We start from the raw sequence: 27,568 nt of genomic DNA on the forward strand, positions 1-27,568 counted from the left end.
AATGTATGCAAGCCAGAACAAGGGGGGCTTGATCCGCTCAAGTTGGGCATGGATGTCTTCAAGACAAGACTCCTCCAAAGTCACTGATGCCTGGTAAAAACCTTACCGCTTACCCGAATTAATTCATTCTGCAGCCTCTGCACTCGGTCCTTCATCCTGACCATCTCCCGAGCCCCAGATGAGAGTTTGTGCTTCAGGGCCACTAGGAAAAGAAAAATGCACAGCCTTCAAAATAGCCCATCAGGGCAAACTATGGTTGTGATGTCTAAAGATGGATGCTTTCTCTTAAGGGAAACAAGAGGATATCCCAGTTCAGAAACTTAAGGGGCAAAGCTATTAACATATGAAGGCATCTTAGATGGAGTCAGTTCACTGGCCCATCAACATCAGTATTGTTTATGACTGGTGACAACTCTTAGATGAGTTTTCTCATCTCTGCTTTCTGAGATCCTTTGTAGTGGAGATGCTGGGACTGAGTCTGGAACCTTCTCCATTCAAAGCATGTGCTTTGCCAAAAAGCTATGGTTCCTTTGGTGGCAGCCCAAAGGAATGGAAGAGCTAGAGAACTGTTTGGGGTTGTGCTAAAAATGAGATTTTCCTTAAATTCAAAATCCATTCAGTTTTCAAAATTCAGATCTATTGATATCTCAAAGGAAAAAAAAATTGATATCGTACTACCAAAGCCCATTTTTTTGGTCAACAACTGTCATACCAAATTTGAACATTGCCACTTAAGCATTTGAGACTGAATTCCCTCCCAAAATCTGTAAGATGCTACCTGGGGCCTTTTCAGTCAGAGCAAGGACAGTTAAACATAATCGGTGCAACAGTTCCAAAAACAACACAAAGTTTTAGAAGGACATTATCTTCTAAGGAGACGTGTTGGCTCTTATTATGTGTAAGGACAAACATGATAAATGGGTACAAGACCAGAAGTATCTATATTGCACACATGTATCTATGTTGGAGACACTCTAGTCCACCACAGTTCCACTTCTACTCCTCTTTCTTTTTTAATCCAGAGAGGGTGAGGATGAGAGGTGAAGGATGGGCAAGCAGAGATGGGCAGTGGACACACCCTGCCAATCTGTTACCTGAGGCATCTGTCTCAGTTGACTTCACAGATGAGCCAGCCCCAGAACAAGCCAAAGTTGAAAACGTGTCTTAATTTCCCACACCCTGGAAGCAAAAGCTCTCCCAGCATGCTCCATCCAGTAGCTTGTGTACTCGGAGAAGCAGCTGAGTAGGACCCAGCAGGTGGTGGAGCTGAAGGTAAAGGAAGTGGAGGGTTTGGTCCACCTCTGCCTCCTCCTTACCTATCTGGAAGGGAGGGATTGGAACAAGCTTGCTCCACTTCCTTATTTCTCCAGCACTGCCACCATAAATTCTTGGGTTCTTACAAGAGGTGTTGCAGTCCCACCCTTCCTGATACATCAGTGCAGGCCCTGATCCTGGAAGCACATAAGTAAGGGTCTTCTACTCAGGAGCAGAGGTTAATGAAGGGTGACTTTGTGCTGCTAGAGGAGTGCTCTGTATTTTTCATGGTGGTTTCTATCCAGGTTCATGTGATACCTTTGTTCCTGGAGTCTGAGAGGTGATGGGGGGCTCCAGTAGCAAGGAGTACATATCTGCATCCTTGGATTCAGTGGGATCAAAGGGTGGTGTGTCCTTTACAGTGCCTGTCCAAGTGTCCCCATACAGGAAGTCAGCTTTTTATCCCAGCCTCTGTTGTGATCTATGAAGGGATCCCTTTCCCCTTCCAAGGATATCTCACCTGCTTCGGTTTCTGGGGAGCTAGCGGGCCCTGACACAGTTTCAGAGCCCCCCAGAATTCCCTCACAACAGCCAGGGGCAGGGAGCTAACATGTGGGTTTCATTCGATTTAGCAGCAATCCACCCACAACCTGCTGCACATCTTTGCCCCTGTGGGAATGTTCACTTGTCCCCTCCCGTGTCCCCCTGCCTGCACCCGGATGGCAAAGGAGCAGTGGGACAATTTCCTTACATATTCTGTCTACAATCTCTGCCTTGGTCATGACGTCAAGGTCCATGTCTTCCAAGAGGGTGCGCCCCACATCCTCGTGCATTGCCAGGTTGCGCCGCAGGGCGCTGTTCTCAGACTCAAGGTTGGCAACATGCCGGCGCAGGGATAGGATATCGTCGGCCATCTTCTGCATAGCGGCACGGTAATTCTCAACTTCCTAGCAGCCCCAAAAGAAAGGAAGAGAAAATGTTCAGGGAGATACAGAACAAACTGGCCTCTGAAAAGAACATGGCCTCTTGCAGATTGCCACAGATGGGAGTGTCCGAGTGTCCAAAAGCAACCTGTTCCTTCAGTGTTTTGATTTTCCACAGGCAGAGAGAAGACAAAGGTTACTCTCAGGCCAATTTTGAGGCTGCTGCTGGACTACACTCCTTTGCCACTGGGCCATCTCTGGGTTCTATCCAAGTGGCAGATTCCCATCCCCTGTTCCAATTTCTGAAAGCATGGCCCTCTTGCAACACTGCCAGGAGCAACTAATGAACCTCAGGTTTGGGGATGGAAGCATTCAATCAGGTAATCCTACTTACAATGGCTCTCAGAATAACCCCTGCAAATTAGCGGTGTGTAAGAATAATGTTTGCAATTCCTTATTCATTTTGGTTCTGTTACTGAAAAAAAAAACTTCACGAAGCAGTTAATATATTTGCATTTTCTTCATTTCATGACGCCCATTTGTTTTTGATCCCCGTGGCTTTCAGTATGTAATAAATGAGGATTCCTGGAATTTGCTTCATTTCCTACCCTCTCCCTATCCCTTTGGCATCATGCCTTATTGGGTTCTATTTTTGAGAAGCACCAGGCCTACCACCAGACATGCCAGTGCAAAGATGCAGGGCCACCAGTGGGATGTTTGCTGCTTCCAATACCTGCTTGATCAGGCGGTCCACTGGGATAGGTGCAGTGGAGATGGCACTGGTGGCATCCTGTCCCTGCACAGGATTAGACCATTCATTTTTATTTCTTAGTTGAACATGCTGTAGCCCACAGCTCTCCTCTTCCATTTTGAATTCAAGGAGTGGGAGGAGGAGGACCAGTAGAGGCAGACGACTCTGCCAGCCCACTGCCTCATGGATGGGCTGACCCTGGTGCTCTAAACTCCTAGTGTATCTGGGAGCTTCCTGCAGATCAGTCTATTATCAGTAATATTATCTATTATTGAGACAAAATCCTGCATCGGGTCCCTTGTGACACCGTCCCCTGCCTCCAATGGGCACTATGTTTACCATCAGTGGTCCTCTGACGGGCACAATCCTTGGCCAGTGCCCACCTGGCTGACCTCTGATGTCATCATTGTCTGTTTTTCTTTGGATTGTCCAAGCATGCAGTTCTTCTGTCTTCCAGTTTAAGCTGTCTCTGGGCAATCTGACAAAAATCCCCAGCCTCTTTAACCTTGGCAAGATTGTACATGTCCATCCCTCTCCTCCTGCCTCAGTTTAAGCAGCTCAGCTGTGTTAATACCACTGGATCCTGAGATATCGCACTTGCGTGGCCTTGTCCTCTTATTACACCCCTCCCTTCCACCCTTCCCCCCCCTCAGTTTCCCAGTGGAATGCAAGTATTCTGCAGAGATAAAGGCCAACAGGTTCACAGCTGAGGGGCCTTGGTCTCCCATCCACCCTCCCTCCCTCCTTCCTACTCATCTGATGCTTCTTCAGAATGAAAGAGATTTCAGGCTTCTGTTGTACTGTTGGTGCATTCTTTGGGAAATCATGTTGCTAGAAAAAAAGGAGGGGATGCAATGCAGTAACAGAGCACCTGGTTTGCATGCAAAATCTCCCATGTTCAGTGTCTGGTGTCTCTCACTAGAGGGCCACAGGTAGCTAGGAAAAATATCTCTTCCTGAGACTGTGCAGATGTGCTGCCAAACAAAGCAGACTAATAGACCAATGGTTTGATGCAATATAAGGCAGTTTCATGCATTGATTGGATGGTCAAAATAGAGGGGAAACAATTATATAATAACAAGTTTTTGAAGGCTCAAAAATGCAAGCTTTTAGATCACACAGGACTCTTGTGCATATTCTTTTCATTGTATATGTTGGCCCCCCTAAAAGGATATTAAGGGCACATTTCTATCTTGCACCGGAACAGGCAAGCCAGGAGGCTTGCGCTGTATCCAGTGTGAGATAGGGTACCACAGTGGCTCAGCCAAAGGTAAGGGGAAACTCTTCCCCTTACCCCCAGGTAAACCACTTCAGCCCCTATGGGTCTCCTCAGACTTGCACCACCTCCTGAGGTGGCACAAGTCTGAGGAGAGCAGAGTGGCTTGAAGCCGCTCCATGCTGCTGGGTCCTAGCCCCGCCTCCCAGAATCTGGAAACTTCTGCATATAAGCAGGTGCTCTACCACTGAGTGTAAACCCTTCCCATAGCTTGTGCCTCTTTCGGTTTGTGTGGATGGTAGCTTTTGAAGGTGCACCAGTGCACAGGCAATGCACATCCTGCACCCACAGTTCACCTAAGGGCAATGCAACACGAATCTGCTGTCAGCAAGTTGCCTCCAGGTTGCTTTGTGGCATATCTTGTGTTGGCGGCCTTGCTTCCTGAACCTGTGCCAGATGCACTCCAAGGCACCGTTGTCATGTTGGCACAAATCACACAGGGAGAAAACTTCAAATATTTTATCTATCTGAGAAAATGAGACAGCTAAAGACATTTGGCTCTAAAGATACACAAGCATCAATGCTCAACCTGAACACTGAAAGCACTACAACATCTCTGACTGTGTTTCCTTTCCTCTACACTTCCTCTTCTGCTCCAACTGAAGCTGCAATCCTACAGATACTTTCTTGGGAGTAAGCCCCATTGAGAACAATGGCACAATGTCTATTGAGTAGACATGCATAGGATTGCACTGTGAGGCAGTCATCCCAGGCTGGTGGATTAGTGGGTGTGCCCACCTCTACTCCACTCCTTGTGTCTTATATTCTAACCTATCTCTATGTAGGCCTGAGGAGAGGGCGGGCAGGGGGCAATATCCCTGGGGCCTGGGCTTCCAGGGGCCCCAGGCCATGCACAACAAAACAAATTATAGAGTGTAAAACAAATTTATTACAAAATAAACGTGGGTGCTACAGTCTCAGCATATCCAGGGCTGTGTTTCCACTACAGCTTTAATCCACTTTCAGTGCACTTCTATTACCCAATAGAGAATTCTGAAGAATGTAGGGGAGGGGCAATCAGACATCTTGCCCTGGGTCCAATTCCAGCTCTTGGTGGCCCTACCGCTACACTTCATCTTTTGCTCTGTATCCTTCTCTTTTTTGAATCCAGGAAATGGGAAGGGTAGAGGGGGCAGTTTGCAAACCCTCAAATAAGACGGACAGCATTGGACAACACTGCCTCAAGCCTGAAGAAGTCTTGGGCAAGTCCTGCTTTCCCCTTCCTCTTCTTTTGTAAATATGATCAGTAGCTGATGTGTTCTAGATTAGGATTCTGGGACATAACCTGTGTAAAGTTCCCTATGCTGACTGCTAACCATACTAGAATGAAATTCCAGCATGTCCTTAAAAAGTACTGTGGGGTGACTTTTAATCCTGTATTCCCAGATCAAGACCTGGGAGAAGCCAAAAATTATTGTCCTGGCAAAGCAAATGAGCCTTTCATGGTGAAAGACAAGGAAGCATCTGCAGGAAGTGGAGATGTGATGACTCAGTGCCGTCAGCAGATGCTGTAACTGCTGTGGGGGGGGGGCCTTGGGGAAGGATGGCCCTGGCAGAGCTGTCCCTGCACCAGTTTGCTGACCTCAGAGGATCCTGGCCTTGCTGTGGCCTTCAGGAGGATGTCAAGAGATAAGCGTGCCTTGTTTGTTTAGAGTCAGAGGAGACCAATTGTCTAGGATTTATGAGAGAGCCCCCATTTCTCTTCTTCATCCTGACAATGAGACATGGTGCTGGAGCCTGCTGTGCACAGTGTCAGCCTGACCTACTGACTCCCTGCCGACAAGTACGGCAAAGGCAGTCGAGCTGAAGGCCTCATTCCTCGAGACAGAGCAATATCAGCGTACGATGGGCATAAGAACATAAGAACAGCCCCACTGGATCAGGCCATAGGCCCATCTAGTCCAGCTTCCTGTGTCTCACAGTGGCCCACCAAATGCCCCAGGGAGCACACCAGATAACAAGAGACCTCATCCTGGTGCCCTCCCCTGCATCTGGCATTCTGACATAACCCATTTCTAAAATCAGGAGGTTGCGCATACACATCATGGCTTGTACCCCATAATGGATTTTTCCTCCAGAAACTTGTCCAATCCCCTTTTAAAGGCGTCCAGGCCAGATGTTCAGTGTACCACACAATCTCCAGGGAGGTAAGGGGAGGGGGTTTCATTCCACAGTGCATCTTTGTCTCTTCCCATTTGATTTAATTGCCACTCTCAGATGACCATGAAGAAAGGAAATTACCTTTATTGTGAAATTACCTTTATTGTGTAGTGCAAAGCCAAGACTGTTTGAGGCTTTACAGGTTAACTCTCTCCCCTCCACTTCCTCCCTGCTACACATCTATTTCACTACAGTGCTGTTGTTATGTATTTGGGTTAGGAGGCCAATCTGTTAGGGAAGGGAATCATTTTATAGCTACCACCATGCAAGATTGGTCCCAAACCTCCTGGTACCTAAGGCAGCTTGTCAAATGCCACTTACAATCTCTTGGGGGGGGGGGCTTTGCTATGCCAACCATCCCCTTACCTTTTAGTACATGAACCACCACTGTGACCACTACCCACTCCCTACATTGACAAGAAAGAGGAGAAAAATGGCATCACTGGGGGTGGGAGTGACACCAAAAGTTCACCCCCTGCTCTGGAGCCCAAGTCCACCCAGACCAAGGTGGACATGGCTGTGACCAGAGAAATTTCTGGTCTACCAGACTTCCTGAGGTGGAGACCAGGTCTACCTGCCAAGTAGACCTGGCTTCCTGCTCAGCCCAGCCTCTGTCTTTCATTCTCTGTGAGGCCAGGTCCTCCAAACAGGTAGACCTGGGCTCTGTCTTGGGAAGCCTGGTAGACCTGAGTTATGGATTTTTTTTTTTTTTTGCTTTTTTGGTATGGGTCCATGGGTGTACATCGTGAGTTACCCCATGGTGACTCCAACCCTAGAGATGCCACTGGAGGGTAACACAGTAAGTGTGGAGAAAATGGGAGGCTAGAGTGCCTCCTTTCTTCTACCCTTTCTCTTCTGCTCTGTTCCCTTCTTCCTTTCTGAATCCAGAGGGTGAGAGCAGGAGGTAGTGGAGGCACATGAGTGTAGGTGGGAGCCTCATGGATGAGCTCGTCCTGCCCCTATGTGTTAGAGAAATCTGAACTGAGCTGGATACCCCACTGACCTTTCACTACCAGCCAGGAAAAGCCTGAAAGGAGCAGTCCTGGAACAGACATCCTTTGGTTCATCCTACACATGGCACAATAGAATAGATGCTTTGAACAATGCCCTTCCCTACCAGAACTGGGGAGCTCAGCTCAGATGGCTTTGTTTTGTGGCTTGGAGGAGCCCCCTGCTGGTGGATAGGCACATTCATGATGTGCCTAGCCTCTGCTGGTGCCCCTGGATAGGCACATTCATGATGCATCAGAGAGGTAGGTGTGAATATTTGTACAGGGCTAATTTCGGGGACCCACACATACTCCTTAATGTATCTGACCCGCATAGGCACACATATGCAGTATCATTTCTGGTGGTACTTCTAATAGGTGGAGCATGCAAAGTGGTATGGCAGAGGACAAACATTGAGGAACGCTGTTCTAGAACTCTTACACTACAAGATTTGCAAGTGCTTGGTTGTTTTGATGAACAAACTGCCCTACCCTCAAGTATCTACCCTCAGCTCTGGCATTTCTTCTGAAGCAGTTTTTTGGTCCATGTAAGACAGATGCCATTCAGTTGCTGGGGAAATACTGTACTGTATTCCCACCTTCTTCTATTTTTTTTTTTTTATCAGCTCCAGAGGACCTTTTAGTAAATCTAATTTCAACCTGCAGAGGGCAGCCTTTTGCTTCAAACACAAAAGGTGTTGGGCACCTTCCAATTACTTCGCTTTGATTTCCTAAGTGCAAACATAAGCCGAGTGTCCGTATGAATGCGCTCTGTATCCCACTCAGCCCAACGGAGAATCAAATCCCATTATTTTCCTCCCATTGATTTCAGTACTCCGTGGGGGGGGGGAGTATTGCAAGTTGGATTGTGGCTGGACAATTAGCTTCCAGTAGTTTGTAAATTTTATTCCTGTGGTTCTCAAACTACAGAGCAAAGTCTCCTTGTGAGGAATGACACATATGGGATCGGACACACATTCGATCTACCATTGAAGCCCACTTTCGGTTTTCAGTGGAAACTCAAGAGTTTCCAAAATTGGAAGTGGGTTCCGATGGCAGATTGGAGCAAACTGCTATGGAGGCGAGGCTCATCAAGTGGGCTGTGAGCCTCTAGGACCTTCTGGGAGGCTGCACAATCCCCCCAGATACGTTAAAATGCTCCTGGGTGCCCGGGGCGCCACGATTGCTGTGGCACCTTCAGGGCACCTCCCCATCTCAGTCCCCGCCCCCATCAAAACTTACCAGCAGTTCTCAAACTCCTGGAGATTTTGAGAACTGCTGCTCTGACATACGCATCTTAATATTTACTTAATTTACTGTATATCTAAATACAAGCTTGTTGATACAACACTCTAGTTTGGCAAATGCTTTATGAAGACTGCCTCTGAGATGCTCTTTGAAGCATGCCCCTGAGTTTAACACAAGAGTGGGAAGAAATCCAGGGAAACATTAAATAAATCCTCACTATCTGCAGACAAGGCCTTACTTAAGTTCTGCAAGATAGCTTTGGCTGAGCTTCCGAAACGAAAGTGGGCCTTGTAACTTCCCTCCAAGATCACCCACGTTTTCAGTTTGGTGTTTCCAAATCCAGACTCAACCCTCTTTCCATTGGTTGGCAACCTTCAGTCTCGAAAGACTATGGTATAAGCCTACAGCACCCGGTATTCCCAGGTGGTCTCCCATCCAAGTACTAACCAGGCCTGACCCTGCTTAGCTTCCAAGATCAGATGAGATCGGGCATGTGCAGGGTAACAGTTGCTGTCCCTTGCCTTTGTACTTTTCTGGTTGATGGTCCTCTACCACTAACAGTTTACAATCCCACCGTTTTTGCAAGAAAACAAGCACAAACCCCCTCACCCCATTAAATCTCTTACCAGTTCCTGGTGGTCTTGGACCTCTCGGATGATGGGTCTACAAAACACAGAAGATCAGAAAAGTGCATCAGTTTTGGAAGCCTTTTGCATTGGGGACTACCAATTTAGCCATGATTGGCAAGAAACCTTCACTGGTCCTATACAAATTGAGTGCCCCTTATCCGAAATGCTTGGGACCAGAAGAGTTTCAGATTTTGGATTTTTTCAGATGGTGGAATGCAGGTCAGCCACCCGCAGGTTCAGAACCTGTGGATTTGACCCAAAGCAGGTCAAATCCATACTTCTTGAACATGACTGGAGGAGTCTTCCAGTCAGCATGGAGGCCTTCTAGAGTTCAGGGAAGCTGCACATGACTTCCCTGTAACTCAGAAGGCCTGCCAGAGCCTTCTAAAAGGCACTTCCAGTTATTCACTAAAACAGCAGTGCTTCTGGCTGCCTTCTGGCTCCTACAGGCCTTCTGAGCCATAGGGAGGCCATACATGGCATCCCTGGACCTTAGAACACCTCTGGACATGACAGGAAGGGGCTTCTGATTGCATCTAGATCAATCTGTGGGTCCTCTGATGGCCCAGACCCACAGATTCAATTATCCATGAATTTTGGGATTTATGGGTGGGTTCTGGGAACTGATCCCTGTGGATAACGAGGCCCAACTGTATTTGTATATACACAATGAATATCTTGGGAATGGGACCCAAGTCTAAACACAATGTTCATTTATATTTCATAGGGCACAATCCTAAGCAGGTCTACTCAGAAGTAAGTCCTATTGTGTTCAATGGGACTTACTCCCAGGAAAGTGAGGTTGGGATTGCAGCCATATACACCTTATACACACAGCCTGAAGACAATTTTTTCCCTTGGGGATGCTGAATAAACTATTGTGTGCCTGCATCTTGACTGTGACCTGTCACATGAGGTCAAGTGTGGCATTTTACACTTCATGTTGGCGCTCATAACGTTTTGGATTTGGGAGCATTTTGGATTTCCGGATAAGGGATCCTCAAAATGTTCCAGGTGAAAACATTTTCCTCTCCTACCAAATGGGGTGGTTTTGCCTTACCTGGGGGTCCAATTCTCCGGCAGGATCTCAGCAATGGCATCAGAGGATGGAAAATCATTTTGCTGTATCTGCAAGAAAAAAAGGCACTTGGTCACTGTGAAGAAGGTTCTGATCAAGACAGAGGCAGTTACCACCCACCTACACCTACCTACTGGTTCTCTGCACTTTGCTCAGGGAGTTCCTAAGGTCTGTCTCTCTGAGGTCTCTCTGCTGTAGGAATGTTAATTTTCAATGTGCTCTACTTGTGCATTGGTAAATCAAACAGATATTACAAACACACCACAAAGTCTCAAGTGCTAAATGAAACCTACTTTGTGCTGCCCCAGGACTCAGTGGCATCACTAGAGGGGTGCAGGGGGTGTGGGTCACAATGGGTGACACACGGGGGGGGGAGTGACACAGCAAATCGCCAAAATGTTTAAAATCTTGGTATTTTCGAATAATACCATCATGTTATATATCAATCGATGCGTAATTCCATGCAGAATGCAATGAAACAAACCTCATTGAAATATCTCTATTCTATCAAAAGCTACAGCCAAAACATCAGCGGGGCATTGCCTCACCCACTGCTTGGGAAGAGGTCCATCATAAGGGTGACATGCTGGCCTCCCACATAGGGTGATGCAAAAACCCTAGTGATGCAACTGCAGGAAAGGCTGAGCTCTCATCTGGCACAAGCCAGAAGGCACATCTGAAGGCACATAAAAGGCCATACGCCTTGCTCCCCTTCCACAAACTGCAGCCTCAGCTACTCACGGTGGAGGAGAAGGGCCGGTAGTACAGTGCCATCTGCAGTTTCGCAGCAGCCCAGATCTGCCCAGGTCATTCCACCAGACCTGAACAACTTCCAGCAGCATTCAGAGCTCAGCAGTTGATACAACCCTCCTCCAAACAGGGTAGCAATCAGATTAACAAGCCCCAAGGCTGTTGCCAGGTGTTGCCTGTCACTCCCAACAGCAACTTTCAGAAGACTGGGCAACCTCCAGAACCACAAAGCGAATGGGCCTGCCTGCCTTTTCACCGGGGACAATCCTTAAATGCACAACTAGTGCTGAATACTGATGCTGGAAAGAAAAGCCAAGGCAGACCCCAGACTTACAGAGGAAGCTTACAGCCTGGGCAGTGCGGAGAGACGATGACGACCAGGGTCTTCCAGTGGCTATATCAGCCTAGATAATTCCTGGCACTGCCTTTTCCCTGATGCTTTTGGCAACTCACCCTGGAGCTGCTGCTGTTGCTACAACAAAGTTCCTCTTAGCAACGAGGCTGCAAAGCCTCTTCTAAGTACATGGAGGTGACAGCGATTAACAGTCATCCTCCTCGTGCACTGCTTTTCAACAACAAAGTTCACAAAGTGGCTTGCAGAGGGAAATGAGTGAAAAGATGGGTTTCCAGTCCCAGGTCCACTGACTAAAAAGAGGCAGAAGGGAGGGACACCAGCAAACAGCCATTGGAGAAGATGATGTGCTGGAACACAAAGGACCAGTTGCTCTCCTCCAGCGAAGAAAATGATCATCATTAAGAGTCACATCTGTTCAATCTCCTCAACCATCCCCAGGAACCTTGTGATTTAAGAGGTGCTTTTCAGGACACAAAGAAGACAGTCGATGTGGCACAAAATTAATGCACACAGAATTAAAACCGAGGAGAAAGAATCCAGCACTTGAAACTGACAAGGTAAAAATCACCTTGTGGTAAGCCTTCTATTATGTTAAAAAAAAAAACAACAACTGGGAACTGGATCTCAGGAGTAGAACTACAAATGACGACAGCATATCTGTGTTTTTGAAGGTGGATTACCCACCAGAGTTAGGCAGCAGGGCAGAGTGTTTGTGTTTGTGTGATTTCTGGGTGTGATGAGCAGACAGGACTGGTCTGTCTACGAGGCCACCTGAGACAGTTGCCTCAGGTGGACTGGTGGGAGAGGTGCCAGCATCTGCCCATCACCTCCTCCTGCTCTTGGATGTGAAGAGGGGAACAGAGCAAAAGAGGGTGGAGGCGAGGAGAGTGGTGGACTAGAGCAGGGGTGTCAAACATAAGGCCCAGGGGGCCGGATGCGGCCCACGGAAGCTTTTTATCCAGCCCTCAGGCTGTCAGCTGCTGAGTAGTGCTTAGGTGTTACTGCTGAAAGGGCAGCCCACATGAAGATTGGGCTCTCCCACATCTTGAAATATGATCCAGGTTTGAGTATTTTCTCTTCTGTCATTTGCAGTTAATGAGTTCCTTAGTGAGGAAAAAGTGCTTATTTTTGGTTAAGACCTGTTTAATGACATCACTTCCTGCCTAATGACATCACTTCTGGCCCTTAACAGGCATCATAATGCTATTTGGCCCTCGGTATGAAACGGGTTTGACACACCTGGACTAGAGTGTCAAAACACACTCTTCTCCTCCACACTTCTGCATTTGCTCCATTCCCCTCTTCCTTTTCTCATCCAGGGAGCAGGAGGTGGAGAAGGGGCAGAGCTGGTTGTTTCCTCTTCCCCCCCCCCCATTTTGCCTAGCCAGACTCTTCTGGTCTTGGAGTCCAGCTGGGAGAGAAGTAGCAGGGACAGATGAGGAGGTGGAAGTGGCAGGATCGTCCTCCGCTCTTTCTCTGTCCTCACATTTTTCTCCACCTCTACTCTCCTTCTGTTTTCACCTTTTTCTTTTTGATCTGTGCTCCTTGACAAACCTCTTCCTCTGCTCAGCCAAGGCTATCCTGACTCTACCTCCCAAGTTCCCCTCAAAACACAACTATCCCCTTTCCAGGGCCAGTCACTTTCTATGTCCTTATCTCTGCCACTACAAGTGATCTTTTCAAGTTGCTGGGCGGAGGTGGCGGGGAAAGAGGCATCAGAGGCCACCTTATCAGTCTCCACCATTTGCTGCATGTAATTTCTTTGCATTGAATCTTGGGTAGTGAGCATCAGGGTCTTTTGCTGCCTCAGCTCCATTCCCCGCAACACTCTCTTCTAATGCTTCAAACACTTAATTAAGTTCTGCGTCTTGCCGGCATTTGAGATGCCATCTTCTGTGACCTTCCCTGGGATGTGTTGACTATACTTGGGCATTGCCTCTCTCATACTTGATGTGTCGGGTCCAGCTATAGGTCTCCTCTGCCTGAAGCGATGCACCAAATGCCACTGTCCTATTTTGAATGGCACCCAGCCGTGCTGAATGCCACCCTTCTTATCCAGTAGCATGGCCACTACTGCTCACAACACCCCTCCCCTTCCAGCACCTTGGGTTCAGAAAGGAAGAGAGGAACAGAAGGAGAAGTGTGGAGGAGAGGAAAGTGGTGAGATAGAGTGTCAGAGATGCTGCAGCCTACCACTTTCCTTTCATCTCCTCCCTCTTCCTTTCCATTCCCCTCCTCTGGATCAGAACTAGGGGATGGGAGGAGAAGTAGTAATGGAGGTGGGCAGTGGCCATCTCTGACCAATCCCCATGGGTCTGAGGTGACCACCTCACTCAACCTCATGGAGATGTTGGCCTACATTCTGCCCCTGTTCCACAGATTTTTCAGAGTACATCCAGGCTAAAGTTCCTTGGACTCCTCACTGGACATTGCTTCTGTTGTTGGCAACCTTCAGTCTCGAAAGACTATGGTATCGCACTCTGAATCGTGGTTCTGGAACAGCGTCTAGTTTGGCTGAAAAGGCCGATTCGGGAGTGACAATCCCTTCCACACTGGGAGCAAGTGCAGTCTGTCCCTGGTCTGTCTTCCTGGCTATGGGCCTTTGCCTCTTTGCCTCAGACTGTTGGGCAAGTGTCTCTTCAAACTGGGAAAGGCCATGCTGCACAGCGTGCCTCCAAGCGGGCCGCTAAGAGGCCAGGGTTTCCCACCTGTTGAGGTCCACTCCTAAGGCCTTCAGATCCCTCTTGCAGATGTCCTTGTATCGCAACTGTGGTCTACCTGTAGGGCGCTTTCCTTGCACGAGTTCTCCATAGAGGAGATCCTTTGGGATCCGGCCATCATCCATTCTCACAACATGACCGAGCCAACGCAGGCGTCTCTGTTTCACCAGTGCATACATGCTAGGGATTCCAGCATGTTCCAGGACTGCTGTTGTTTGGAACTTTGTCCTGCCAGGTGATGCTGAGGATGCGTCGGAGGCAGTGCATGTGGAAAGCGTTCAGTTTCCTCTCCTGTTGTGAGCGAAGAGTCCATGACTCGCTGCAGTACAGAAGTGTACTCAGGATGCAAGCTCTGTAGACCTGGATCTTGGTATGTTCCGTCAGCTTCTTGTTGGACCAGACTCTCTTTGTGAGTCTGGAAAATGTGGTAGCTGCTTTACCAATGCGTTTGTTTAGCTCGGTATCGAGAGAAAGAGTGTCGGAGATCGTTGAGCCAAGGAACACAAAGTCATGGACAACCTCCAGTTCATGTGCAGAGATTGTAATGCAGGGAGGTGAGTCCACATCCTGAACCATGACCTGTGTTTTCTTCAGGCTGATTGTCAGTCCAAAATCTTGGCAGGCCTTGCTAAAACGATCCATGAGCTGCTGAAGATCTTTGGCAGAGTGGGTAGTGACAGCTGCATCGTCGGCAAAGAGGAAGTCACGAAGACATTTCAGCTGGACTTTGGACTTTGCTCTCAGTCTGGAGAGGTTGAAGAGCTTTCCGTCTGACCTGGTCCGGAGATAGATGCCTTCTGTTGCAGGTCCAAAGGCCTGCTTCAGCAGGACAGCGAAGAAAATCCCAAACAAGGTTGGCGCAAGAACACAGCCCTGCTTCACTCCACTTCAAATGTCAAACAGGTCTGATGTGGAGCCATCAAAGACAACAGTGCCCTTCATGTCCTTGTGGAAAGATCTGATAATGCTGAGGAGCCTGGATGGACATCCAATCTTGGGGAGAATCTTGAAGAGGCCGTCCCTGCTGACCAGGTCGAAAGCCTTCGTGAGATCTATGAAGGCTATAAAGAGTGGCTGTCGTTGTTCCCTACATTTCTCCTGCAGTTGTCTAAGGGAGAATACCATATCAGTGGTGGACCTGCTGGCTTGGAATCCGCACTGTGATTCTGGATAAACGCTCTCTGCAAGTACCTGGAGCCTCTTTAGTGCAACTCGGGCAAACAACTTTCCTACAACGCTAAGGAGAGAGATGCCACGGTAGTTGTTGCAGTCACCCCTGTCGCCTTTGTTCTTGTACAGCGTGATGATGTTTGCATCCCTCATGTCTTGAGGTACTCCACCTTCTCTCCAGCAGAGACAGAGGATTTCATGCAGCTCAGTGACGATGATCTCTTTGCAGCATTTTAGGACTTCAGCAGGGATGCTGTCTTTTCCAGGTGCCTTGCCAAAGGCAAGGGAGTCCAGGGCCACGTGAAGTTCTTCTAGGGTTGGTTCACTGTCAAGCTCCTCCAGCACAGGCAGGCACTCAATGTTGTTCAGTGCTTCTTCGGTGACTACATTTTCTCTGGAATATAGCTCAGAGTAGTGCTGCACCCAGCGTTCCATCTGCTGCGCCCGATCCTGGATGACCTCGCCTGCGGCAGGCTTCAGAGGGGCAATTTTCTTCTGTGTTGGACCTAGGGCCTGCTTGATACCATCAAACATCCCCTTGATGTTGCCCGTGTCAGCTGCTATCTGTATCTTGGAACAGAGCTGGAGCCAGTAGTCATTAGCACATATCCTGGCAGTCTGTTGGACTTTGCTGCGAGCAGCTCGGAGGACCTGCAGGTTGCGCTCACTGGGACAGGCCTTGTATGCTGCTTGAGCTCTCCTCTTTTCCTCAGTGACTGGTGTCAACTCCTCAGAGTGGGCTTCAAACCAGTCTGCCGCCTTGTTGGTCTTCTTGCCGAATATGGACAAGGCGGTGTTGTAAATGGTATTCTTGAAATGTTCCCATCTGTTGGATGCATTTGCGTCGGCCGGGCCTGGAAGAGATTCCTCAAGTGCTTGTGCAAATTCCTCCACTTTTCCCTGATCCTGGGTCTTGCTGGTGTCAATGCGAGGTCTTCCTTTTTCGTGTGATACAGTTGCTTTGTTTGCAGTTTCACTCTGCTGCACACCAGGGAGTGGTCAGTGTCGCAGGCAGCACCCTGATAACTGTGTGTGATCTTGATGCTGGGAAGGCTGGAGCATCTGGTGAGAATCAGGTCAAGCTGGTGCCAGTGCTTTGATCTTGGGTGTCTCCAAGAGACTCTATGTTGGGGCTTTGCTTTGCTTCACACATTTGCTTCACATATTGCTTCACACAACTGAGAAGGAGGACAGAGCCATTTTCCTCTAGAACAGCAATATACCTGGTGCAGCAGATCAGCTGTGCTCATGGGTCACATTGACCCCAATCATGTATTTGGACCAGAGAGAACCAACAAAGGTTTAATGGCCTTAAACAGTGACTGTAGAAAGAGCAAGCTATCGGCCACAATGCTGCATGCTGTGAGTTTCTGCTGACACATGGCAAGTTTGTGCCAACTGCTTGAGAAACCATAACCCACAATAACACCTCTCTCTGAATTGGGAAGCTTCAGAGAAACTTGTGCTGTTTGCTTCCTTCTGTGACTTGCTGGGCCCAGGTCTTGTTAAACGGAGGCTGAAAAACAAACAAGGCTGGAGCCACTCATCGATCCATTCCTCATCCCTGGCCATGAATTTTTAATCAAAAGGCCTGTGTCCTTTAGGAAATGTGCCATACACCACTGCATCAATAATATGCTGTCCAATCTGCAGCAAGTGGATTTCAAACCAAACAGAGGAAAGGCTGCAAATGAAATGTGCTGCTGTGGTTTTTCATTATGGATTTGTTTAATGCTGCTGGACTGTGACTCTATGGGAGTTGACCCACACAACAGCCAGGAACAGAACCAGTTCCTTCCATACCATGCTCATATCAGTATAGCCACTGGTGTGGTATAACAGTTGGAGTGGTGGTCTTGGATGAGAAAGACTTGCAATAAAATCTATGCTAAGCCATGAAGCTTATTGGGGGATTTTTTGGCCAGTCACCATCTCTCAGTCTAATCTACCTCACAGGGTTGTTGTGAGGATATATATTGGGACCATGTGCATGTGTGGATTGCTAAAACACTGCAAAAAAAAAAGCAATCAGTGTCACCATATGTATGATAGCTGTTCAGTAGTGTTTGACAGTCCACACCAGGGGGGAAAAATGCATTACTGCAGGGGGCAAGATCTGCCCACATCAGTCTTCTGAAAGAGAAATAACAGCACATTTTGCATTCATGCTCCGAGCCTAAAGAAATGTTCCCTGAAGCAAATGCTGTTGGTTTGATGGCATTAAAGTTTGCGTAAAAATGCTTAGGATTAAAGCCTAATTTTAAAATTTCCAGTTTATGATTCAGCAGCATCTAGCAGTGTGTATATGGGGGGGGGGGGGCTCTTCTTTCTTTCCATTTCTCTTTTCAAATCTAGGAAGTAAAGCAGTAGGATGGGTATCTCTAGTCTGTCACATGAGACGACTGCCTCACAGCCCAGTCCTATGCTCATCTACTCCAATGTACCATTGAGATCAGTGAGGCTTACTCCCAGGAAAATGCGTATAGGACTGCAGGATAAACAGGAGAGTTCTACCCTTCTCCGTTGCTGCCTATGGACAAAACGAGGATCTATCAACGTGGTTTTGGAGATGGTCCAGTAGATTCTTCCCTCGAGGGACAACTTTTGTGATATGGAGCCCTATATTTTCCCTTGCACAAAACAGACAACTTTACAGTGTGGGATAAACTCACCACTGAAAGCTCATGGCTGGCTCTCTTGCGCTCAGGTGCAATGAAGGAACTCTGAAAAATAAAATATTGTGCTACTGTCATTTCCCTCCAAGGAACAATCCCCATTCAAAAGCACAGCATGTCCAATAGATAAGATCTCAACCGGCCAAAGCAAGTATGTGTCAGATCCACCTAATAACAATGGGGGCATTACAAACATAGGACTGGAATCACAAAATGCTGAACAGATCACTGGAGCCCATTTCCTAAGAACCCTGTACTCCACACATCTCTCAATAGTCAGACACAAATGTTCCAGATCCTAGTGTGAAAAGGATCAGGGCAACAAGGTGAAGTGGCTGAGAGAGGTGACAGGACAGGAGACATAGTGGGCAGGTCATTTGGGCTGCCGGTCATAAATGTGCTGATCTGCTTGCTGTCTGTCAGCACACTTGGTTCCTTTCAGATCAAGTTTATTAACTGGGAATGTCTTGGGCAAGGGTTGCTCTTTGGGAGGCAAGGACTGAGTGGTGTAGTGCAAGTGTCTCCAAACCCTGATCTGGGGGCCAGTTGAGGCCTGGGGCCAGCCTCTCTCTGGCCCGCGGCCAGTCTCTGATACCCTGAAAGCCTCTGGCCCAGTTGACCAAACATAACCAGAGTTGTGTTTGTGGGGTGGGGGAATGGGGGTCCATTTAAGTGTGTGCTTTATTTCTTGGGCTGTGTTGGTGCTTGGAGAACTCCTGGGCATTTGAGCCCATTCATTAATTCATTCATCTAAGTTCCATCTCTAATTTATTTAATTAAATTTTATTTAATTTTTTTTTCTGTCCCTTGACACTGTACCAGATATTTGATGCAGCCTTTCAACTGAAAAGTTTGGAGACCCCTGGTGTAGTGCATTGAATGGGGACAGCTGGCAAACCCAGTGCTTGCACTCTACGGTACATGTGGGAGAAAGACATCTTACAACTGGAAAAACAATGCAGCAGTACTATTGGAGCAGGATGACTTGAGGATCATGAAATCTATAACACAAGTCTACAAAATTGAGGGTCAGAAAGGTTTTTCCCAAACTTTATGGTGGTTTGATATGAATTTGGGGTGCTGATTCTATCATGTCTAGTTTTGGAGACATGGCATAGCCTCTTTAGTGAATGGTTTGAGCAGCTTCCTCATGAGGAAGCCAGGGTGTAGGAATCAGCACCCCAGGGAATCAGCACCCCAAATATACCCAGGAATAGGTGTAATGTTTAAGGGAGCAAAATGTGTGTTGGCCTGTGTAACCTTTGGTTCTTTTGGATACAGCACTCCTTAGAGAAAATGGGAAGCAGGATCACCCTACCCCCATTACTAATTTTTTTTGTCCTGATTGAGATTCAGGGTTGCCAACTTACCACAGTTTTACTGCCCTATAGATAGTTCATCCTCCACCCCACATGCTAGAATATTTTGAAATAAAACACAAGTGAAGAAGCTATCATTAGGGCCTGAGGAAGGTGACAACCCTCCAGCTGTAAGTCTGGGAAGAGAACAAATAACAGACTTGATTTGGCTGAAGGCATAGGGTATTTCTCTCTCTGGGGCTTTGATGTGGAGTAGTAGACCTGCTGTTTTGCAGGAGTGCCTCCTGTTTGCCTCCCTTATGCATCACTTGTACAGCAAGCAAATACTACAAAGTGATCTACAAGTGATCTATCATCCAAAGGAAACCAAACCCAGGTTACATGACCTCTGGAACTTCTTGCCATTTGGGGGCAGTGCAGAATGTGCAACACAATTATGTTTGATAGCCTCCTTTTTTAAAAACTGCATTCAGATTGAGAAATAGGAAAGCTCAATAAACAACAGCACAAGTCCGAACAGCAAGGGAACAGAGTTTTGGAAGTAGTTTTGTACCAAATGTACGTGTGTTACACAACACACTATTCTATTCCTGCCCCAATAAAAAAATGTTAAAGTTGTAAAAAGGAAGCCCGAAGAGAACAGACCAAGGGTGAGTCTTCTGCCTTATTGTAATACCTCCAGGAAGGAGCTGTGCCATGCTACAGAGAGGCAGGGATCAGGTTTCACGCACTAATCAATGTCTGGACTAAACTCTAGGGGCAAAACTGAAGAAAGCCTGCAGTCGCAGCCTAGCAGGGTCTTGTCTTCATTCAACACTGGGCTAGGGCATATCTGCTTGCTAGTAGTCACTACTTGACTTTTACAATTTCCAGTCCAGTGCTCTCTGAGTGCAACCTCTCTGGAAATTGCTGGAAAAGATTACTGAGAGGATTGCAGAGGAGGTCAAGATTTCCTACATGCTTCGCAAGGAAAATGTTTCAAGATTGTGCAAAGATAGGACACATTTGGTCTTATCTGTACGGAAGTTTCCCACATTCCTAGGTTGGGACTTTATACAAAATCAGAAGCAGAAACAGGTCCAAGAAGAGAAGGGTGAGAGTAACTGTGTGCTCACTTTTAAATATATGCCTGACCCCTCCTGCTGACTGCTAGATGGGATCAAAACATACTGTACACAGTAGGTGCCATGTGTGTTGATGGACACAGAAAATACACCAATCATCAGCCTCTAATGAGCCTCTAATCATCAGCTCACCACTCTTCTCTCATCCACAGGTCCTGTTTCTCTGTCCACCTCTTCCTTTTCCAATCCAGGGAATGGGAACAGGAGCAGGGGGGGCAAGTGGGAGGAGGGAGGTGGAAGCTCTCTGCCAAGCTGCTGCCTGAGGTGACCACCTCAGTTGGCCTCATGGATGGGCCGACCCTGATCTGCAGAGCCTGTTGGTTCAGAGGCAACCATGGTGTGGGATAAAAAAATGCAGGAGTGTGGGAAGCAGCGTTGCTACACATAGGGTCTACACATTTCTTTATGTTCCACTGTCACTTCTGGTTGAAGAAGTTTAGCGTGTTTATGAAATGATAACAAGCTGCGTCAGCAAAAAAACCAGAAACAAACCCTGCAATCTTTTGCCAGAGGCAAAAGAAGGATCAGTGTACACACCACAAGCAGCACTCCCTCTTTCAGGCTGCTTTTAATAGAAAGAAAGGGTCTCATTATCTGGTTTGTAGTTCCAGGTCTCCTGGACAGATGGGCAGAATTAAGGTTTATCTGACTGGCATTTCCAATAGCAGCCAATACTTCAAACAGCCTCTGCTGCTTTATCAGCCTCTGCGGGATGAAAGGTTGGCAACATAGCCCAAAACAAAGAATTTTTAAAGCTTTCTATTTCCTGGCAGCCTGAGGATGTTTTTTTTTCATATTCTATACACTCTCTCTCTCTCTCTCTGTGTGTGTGTGTGTGTGTGTATACACATGTGTACAGAGAAAGAGAGAGAGAGACACACACACATTCACAAAGCTCTCTTGCCCTTTTAGTAATTGCTTTTCCATACCCTACAAGCAAATAATTTTTTCTCCTTGTTTTGTGTGTGTGTGTGTGTGTGTGTGTGTGTGTGTGTGTGTGTGTGTCTTCCTTTCTCCCTCCCTCACTTATTTACTTACTTTACAAATTGCTCAGAGACGCTTTGATGTCCGTGACTGTTTTTTCAAATGGTAGATTCTCTTTCTGCATGTCTGAGGAAATGCTGTAGTGGGGGGAGGGAGCATTCATGGTTTTACATGGTCTCCTGAGCCCCCCTGGAAGGAACTGTGCTGTGTGTGCATTGGTGTAGGAGTGGAGATGCAACGCCATTCAGAGATAGGCTTTGCCCTGTAAAATATTCTAACATTCATTCAAGGTTAAAAAAAGAGGGGGGGGGAGGGAGAAGAGAACAACAGGGAGCTTGGAAAGATTCTCAGCTCTCAAAATGTTAACCTAAGCCTAGAGATTTTCAAGAATGAAGACTCCGTTCAACTTCATTTTCTTGTCTTCAAGCACATCTCCATGGATCTGTTTTAATGATGGTCTTAGCCCTGTGCAGGTGGGTTACTGACTACACAAAAGAATGTCTGGAAGGGCAGGGATTAGGATTGCATCTGCTGGACCTACCCCTACCTCACATCTGTGGGTTCAAAATCAAGATCCCACTTGCATTAGCCATGCAGGCAACTTTGTGATGGGCACCTGCTGTGCATGCAGAAGGCTCCAGATTCAAAACCTTGCATCTCCAGGTTTGCCTGAGAAAGAGTTTCCCATCTGAAACTTTGGAGTGCTGCTGCCCATACTGAGCTCAATGAAGCAATGGTCTGACTCCATAGATGGCAGCTTCCTATGTACCTGTGGCAAAGTTCACCAGGTTCAGACCCAAGCGACAGTATGGAGAATTTGCCTCAATAAAGAATATAACAGATAAAAGAAAATACGTCTTTGCCCAGCATGAAATTAATCTGTGGAACTCCTTGCCACAGGATGTGGTGAAGGCCACTGGCCTGGATGCTTTTAAAAGGGAATTGGACAATTTTATGGAGGAAAATTCCATCTCAGGTTACAAGCCATGATGGGTATCTCTATTGGTTCTAGAAGAAGGCTATATCTAAAATCCCGATGTAAGGGAGTGGCAACAGGATGCAGGTCTCTTGTTGTCTTGTCTGCTCCCTGAGGCATCTGATGGGCCACCCTGAGATACAGGAAGCTGGACTAGATGGGTCTGATCCAGCAAGGCTCTTATGTTATTATACTTTCATATGCTTTAATTATGCTCAGAGGGAGGGCAAGAACTCTACCTGACCTTGCCTTTCCCTCTTAGGCATGCTAGAAGCACACTAGGAAGAATAGACCCAGCTGCCCCATCTGATTTGGATCCCTCTTATGGTTGCTTTTAAAAAAGCTTTTAAAAAAGCTGGGAGCTTCCATGACATGATTCTTCTGTGGACTGTGTTAGTTTGATCCTCAACTAGCTATCAGAGATGCGGGGGCAGGGGAAACAATCAGACAGGGCCAGGCAGAAACAGCAAAGGAGATCACACCAAACTGATTAGCCCCATGAGAATCCAAGCATCAATGCTTAGAGGAAAAACAGCTTAAGGAAATGTCTCTTGGACAATGTTGTGCAAGGGAGCCCCCCCACCCCCCCCACCCCAAACCATCAAACAGGAAAATTTCATATACAAGATTATCACTGCCTCTGTTGATCTCACCGGTTACAAATGGGGGAAATCACTCATCAATGGATGAGGAATGAAAGGAAAGGAACATGCAACTGAAACAAATGACATGCTTATAAATGTGTTCCTAGAAATGTACAGCAAACTTGCAGGGCAACCTTTTTGCAACTCCCTTGTCCTGAGCAAAGATTGCAAATCTTGGGTTTTTTTTTCTGTGCGGTAGGAATGACATGGTAGAAGTCAGTCAGAAATCAAAATACAAGCTTCCCTTAAAAAAAAAGGTAAGAAGGGCAGTTTGAATTTTAGCAAAGTGAAAAGGGATGAATTTTGCAGGATTTGGTCAGTCCCAGAACACATATAAGGGCAATCACAGGTCTGTTTAGGGCCTGGAGATAAAGGAGACAGGAGCTGGAGTCATCTGGGAAAAACCCTGAGAGCTAATAACTCACCTGGATCACTAAACGGAGTTGCTAAGCTGAAACGACATTAGATGAGGGTTGACTCTGAAGAATTGGTTAGAAAAGTTGCATTACTCACTTAGGCCCAAATCCTAATCAACTTGCCAGCTCTGACACAGCTGTGCCAATGGGGCATGACCTGCATCCTGCAGTTGGGGGACAGTCATGGAGGCCTCCTCAAGGTAAGGGAATGTTTGCCCCCTTACCTCGGAGCTGCATTGCCCTTACCTTGGTGCTCGAAAGTTGGTTAGGATTGCACCCTTAACCTTCCACCTTCATTCTGAGGACAAAATTACTGAACAGACAACCAAGCACTGGGTTTGAGACATGATGAGGGAAGCATCCCTGATCCTTCAAAGCTCTGGGCAGAGTCTTTGGCAAGCTAGGGACTGGGGGCAGTGGAGAAGTGACTAGGGACATTGGCAGTGGGTCTCCTGGGATCCCTGGACAGCACCACACCTCTAAGAGTGAATTTTTTTGGCCCAGACACACACATTGTGGGAGATCCCTGATTGGAAGGAGACTTTACTGCTCATGTTATTAGTTGCTCCCGCTTTGTGGTTGTTTGAGTAAGCATATTTACAGGGTCATTACAACTGTGAGCCTTGGCACTGAAGCATGGACCTCCAACAATCTGTGGACAACAGCCAATTATTCCTCGGCAATTACAAATGCATTATAGAATTCCAGATTGTAAGAAAGGCACACAGTAATTATCTTCCTGCAATCAATGGGCATGCATTGCAGCTAGTGGTGATGCCTGAGCAAGGCCTGATGGAATAATCACTCCTGCAGGGGCTACTTTGATGGTAGACATCTATAAATCTCATGCATTCAAGGCCTTTAATTATGAACACCACCTCAATCCATGCTCTTCTCTTTCGAGACAGGACTGTAATGGCTGAGGAAGGAGAACTGCCCATTAAAGTTGACCCTGGTTGATTGAAAGTTGATTTCTTTTGCCATTATGCCAGAACAGGTTTCAGGGCTAGACATGTACAAATTGAGTCCAGCCGTGCATGTGCTTGCACTTTGTGGTGCATTCAGGTTCGTACATCAAGGAACAAAAATCAAGTCATATTTGGTCAATGGGGGAGACAGGTTTTTAAAGCCAGTGTCATTTAATTAAGTCAAATGCACCATTCTGAGAATGTTGCCTTGTGGTCTAAGGCAGGGGTCTCTAAACTTTTCAGCCAAAGGTCTGCATCAAATATCTGGGACAGTGTCAAGGACCAGAAAAACAATTAAATATAAAATTTAAATAAATACATTAGAGATGGAACTTAGATGAATGAATAAATGAATGGGTTCCAATGTCAGGACTTCTCCAAGCATGAACACAACCCAAGAAATAAAGCACACACTTAAATGGACCCCCATTCCCTCACCCCACAAGCACAACTCTGGTTGTGTTTGGTCAACTGGGCCAGAGGTGCTCAGGGGATCAGAGACTGGCTGCAGGCTGGATAGAGGCTTGCCGCAGGCCACATCTGGCCCCCAAGCCAGTGTTTGGAGACCCCTGGTCTAAGAGAATCTCTGCAGTGATGGCCGAATCCCTCTTTTGCAATGTCATTTCCATTGAAAGTGTAGATTCCCTGACATACAGAACAAGGTTAAAAGTCTGTCACTGCATGGGGACCCACCTCATTGTAAAGAATGACTAATCCTGACTAATAGTTTTGGCACAAAATAATCACACACAGATTTCATGGGTCAAATGCTGATCTCAATAGCGGCTTCCGAATATCAGTGGGAGAAACCCAACCCTGAGGATCTGAGCATGAATGGCAGCAGAAATAGATTCCAGGGGGCATGCTAAATGTTAAACCAGCCCCCATTTTTCTGCATACACCTTCCTTTCGAATGACCAAGTCTCACGATTTCCTAGCACCTACATGGTGTCATTCGCAATTATTTGTCTTTTATCTGATTAAACCCGAGCTGAACTCCCACACTACAGCAATGAAGACATTGTAGTCTTGTATATGAAGGAGAAGGCGGGAGGAGAAATTCATGCCAGGGGTAGTGGAGGTATATTATCCTCCACATTGCTATTCAATTTGAGAGTTAAATTGGATTGTAGAGACACACATTTAATCTCAGCTGAGGCCAAATTAATAGAGATACAGTATCTTTCTTGCCTGCCCCCCTTCCCCATTCAAAAGCACTGATTTTGAGGGGGCACAGAGATGGCCATCTCTATGAGCTGAAGTCCCAGCTGCCGAATACTGATAGGCTATTGAACACTGAAATAAAAGCCATCGGATTACACTAGTAAACTCTCTCAACAAAAAAGCGCTTCCCAGCTCAGGCTGGCTCAGCTCAGTCTGTTCCACCAAGATAAGGCAGAGGAAATAACCGTCCCAGATGGTGATGAACACATTCCCCCACCTAGTTTTCATTCTGCTGTGTCGCTATTCGCCTCTGTTGTCCCTTGTCCCTTTCCTCAAACGGCCCAGAACGCTGAGCTGAAATGAAAGCCGCCACATGGCTTCCCACAGCCTCTGACCAAGCAAGTTGGCTTCAAAGGTACGCACTTTGGCACAGAAATCGGGCTCAAAGACTGTGGTGGAAAAATGTATAAAGCACCAGCTACATTAATAAGAATCCAGCCTTCAAAGAGCAGCTCAGGACAGAAAAGCAGATTGCTTGGCTTTTTGCATGACTTTGCAAACTTTTCTCTCTACATAAACAACTTTCTCAACATCAGAAGATCCCGGATGGCAAGTCAGCTTTGCAGAGAGTTGTGATGGATTGCACCTCTTGCATCTCATGCCTTTTGAACCCCACTATTTACAACTTATTCCCTCTGCACAGGTTAAATAAATGGAAGTTGAGGACAGGCCTTGCCACTGGTGAGACCCGCTTTATAGAATTCCTTGCCTTGGAGTGTCCAGAGAGCTCCCTTCACTACTGCTTTTAGATTCCAGATCAAGTCGTTGTTATGTCAACATGCCTATCTGGGTCCTGGCTGGGCACCCATCTGGTCAGAGGCATCCCAGGGGGCAATGATTCCCTTCCTGGCTGACTGATTCCCTCCAACAGGTCTGCAGAGCCCCTGCAACAGGGCCCAACACCCATGCAACAGGGTTGAGCATGGTGAAATAGCTGAGACTGTGGCTTTGGAAGACAAACATAGGCAGAGTACAAGGAGGAATATAGGCACTGAGGGAGCAAGGGGGAGAAAGGGGGCAGAATCCTGAGACAGACCTTATAATATCAGGGAGGGAGAAAGGGGTGGGTCCATTAGGGGCCAGCAAATCCTTTATAAGGCAGGAGAAGACCAGGGATGAAGGTCAGTGGTAGTGAAGAGGCCGGCTGGTGAAGAAGCTGGCTGGTCTGTGAGCCTACAAAGGAGCCACGAGTCAGGAGAAGGATAAGGGTGAAGCAACTCCCTTTCTCTATAGCCTATCTATCACTCTAGACCTGCAAAGGGGGGCTGCCTCCTTTGCCTGACACCCGGGACCTCACATGGACCCTATTGAGCCTGACACCCTGGGGTGACAGGTGCCCTATCCAGGATCGGACATTTGGGTGGACATGGGTTGTGCACTCTGATCATTAAAACATAAGGGCCGCAGTGGATCAGGTCAAAGGGTCCATCTAGTCCAGCACACTGTTTCCTAGGGTGGCCCACCAGAACTCTCTGGAAAACCTACAGGCAGAAGATAGGGACACATTCCCTCTCTTGCTATTGCTCCTCTGCAAGTGGCATTCAGAGGCCTCCTGCCTCTGAACCTGGAGGTAGAATATAGCATCGTAATTACTAAAAGCCATAGACAAACTTCTCCATGAGTTTGATCAATTATATAAACTATGAGATCTAAACTAAGTGCCATCACTGCCTGTGGCAACAAATTCCATTGATTGATATGGGCCATGGAAAGAAGCACTTACTTTTTTCTGCCCTGAATCTTCTGCCAATATTTCACTGGACAACTGAGTTCTAGTGTTTTGAGAGGGATAAAAACTATTCCCTCCCCTTTCTCCACACATGCATAATTTTTATCCCTCCTTGGCATCTTTTTGTGGTCTCTGTATGTTTTAATTTTGCCACTCCTCTTATTGAATTTTGTAGCATGTTGATTTTCCATCATGCTAAATTTTAC

At 47.1% G+C, this 27,568-nt stretch overlaps 1 protein-coding gene and 1 pseudogene across 1 annotated transcript in view; both read right to left on the bottom strand.

The window, feature by feature from the left end:
• Positions 1-27,568, bottom strand: part of CCDC33 (coiled-coil domain containing 33) — a 131,933-nt gene that overhangs the window by 12,101 nt on the left and 92,264 nt on the right. The window contains exons 14-18 of the mRNA XM_066635468.1: positions 17,976-18,026; positions 10,291-10,358; positions 9,228-9,264; positions 2,006-2,201; positions 114-202 (exon numbers count right to left, since the gene is read on the bottom strand). Of these exons, the coding sequence (XP_066491565.1) occupies positions 114-202; positions 2,006-2,201; positions 9,228-9,264; positions 10,291-10,358; positions 17,976-18,026 (441 nt within the window). The remainder of the gene's footprint in view (positions 1-113; positions 203-2,005; positions 2,202-9,227; positions 9,265-10,290; positions 10,359-17,975; positions 18,027-27,568) is intronic.
• Positions 9,000-9,116, bottom strand: LOC136659869 (5S ribosomal RNA; annotated as a pseudogene).

Source organism: Tiliqua scincoides, chromosome 8 (assembly GCF_035046505.1).
Source record: "Tiliqua scincoides isolate rTilSci1 chromosome 8, rTilSci1.hap2, whole genome shotgun sequence".
Classification (NCBI taxonomy): domain Eukaryota; kingdom Metazoa; phylum Chordata; class Lepidosauria; order Squamata; family Scincidae; genus Tiliqua; species Tiliqua scincoides.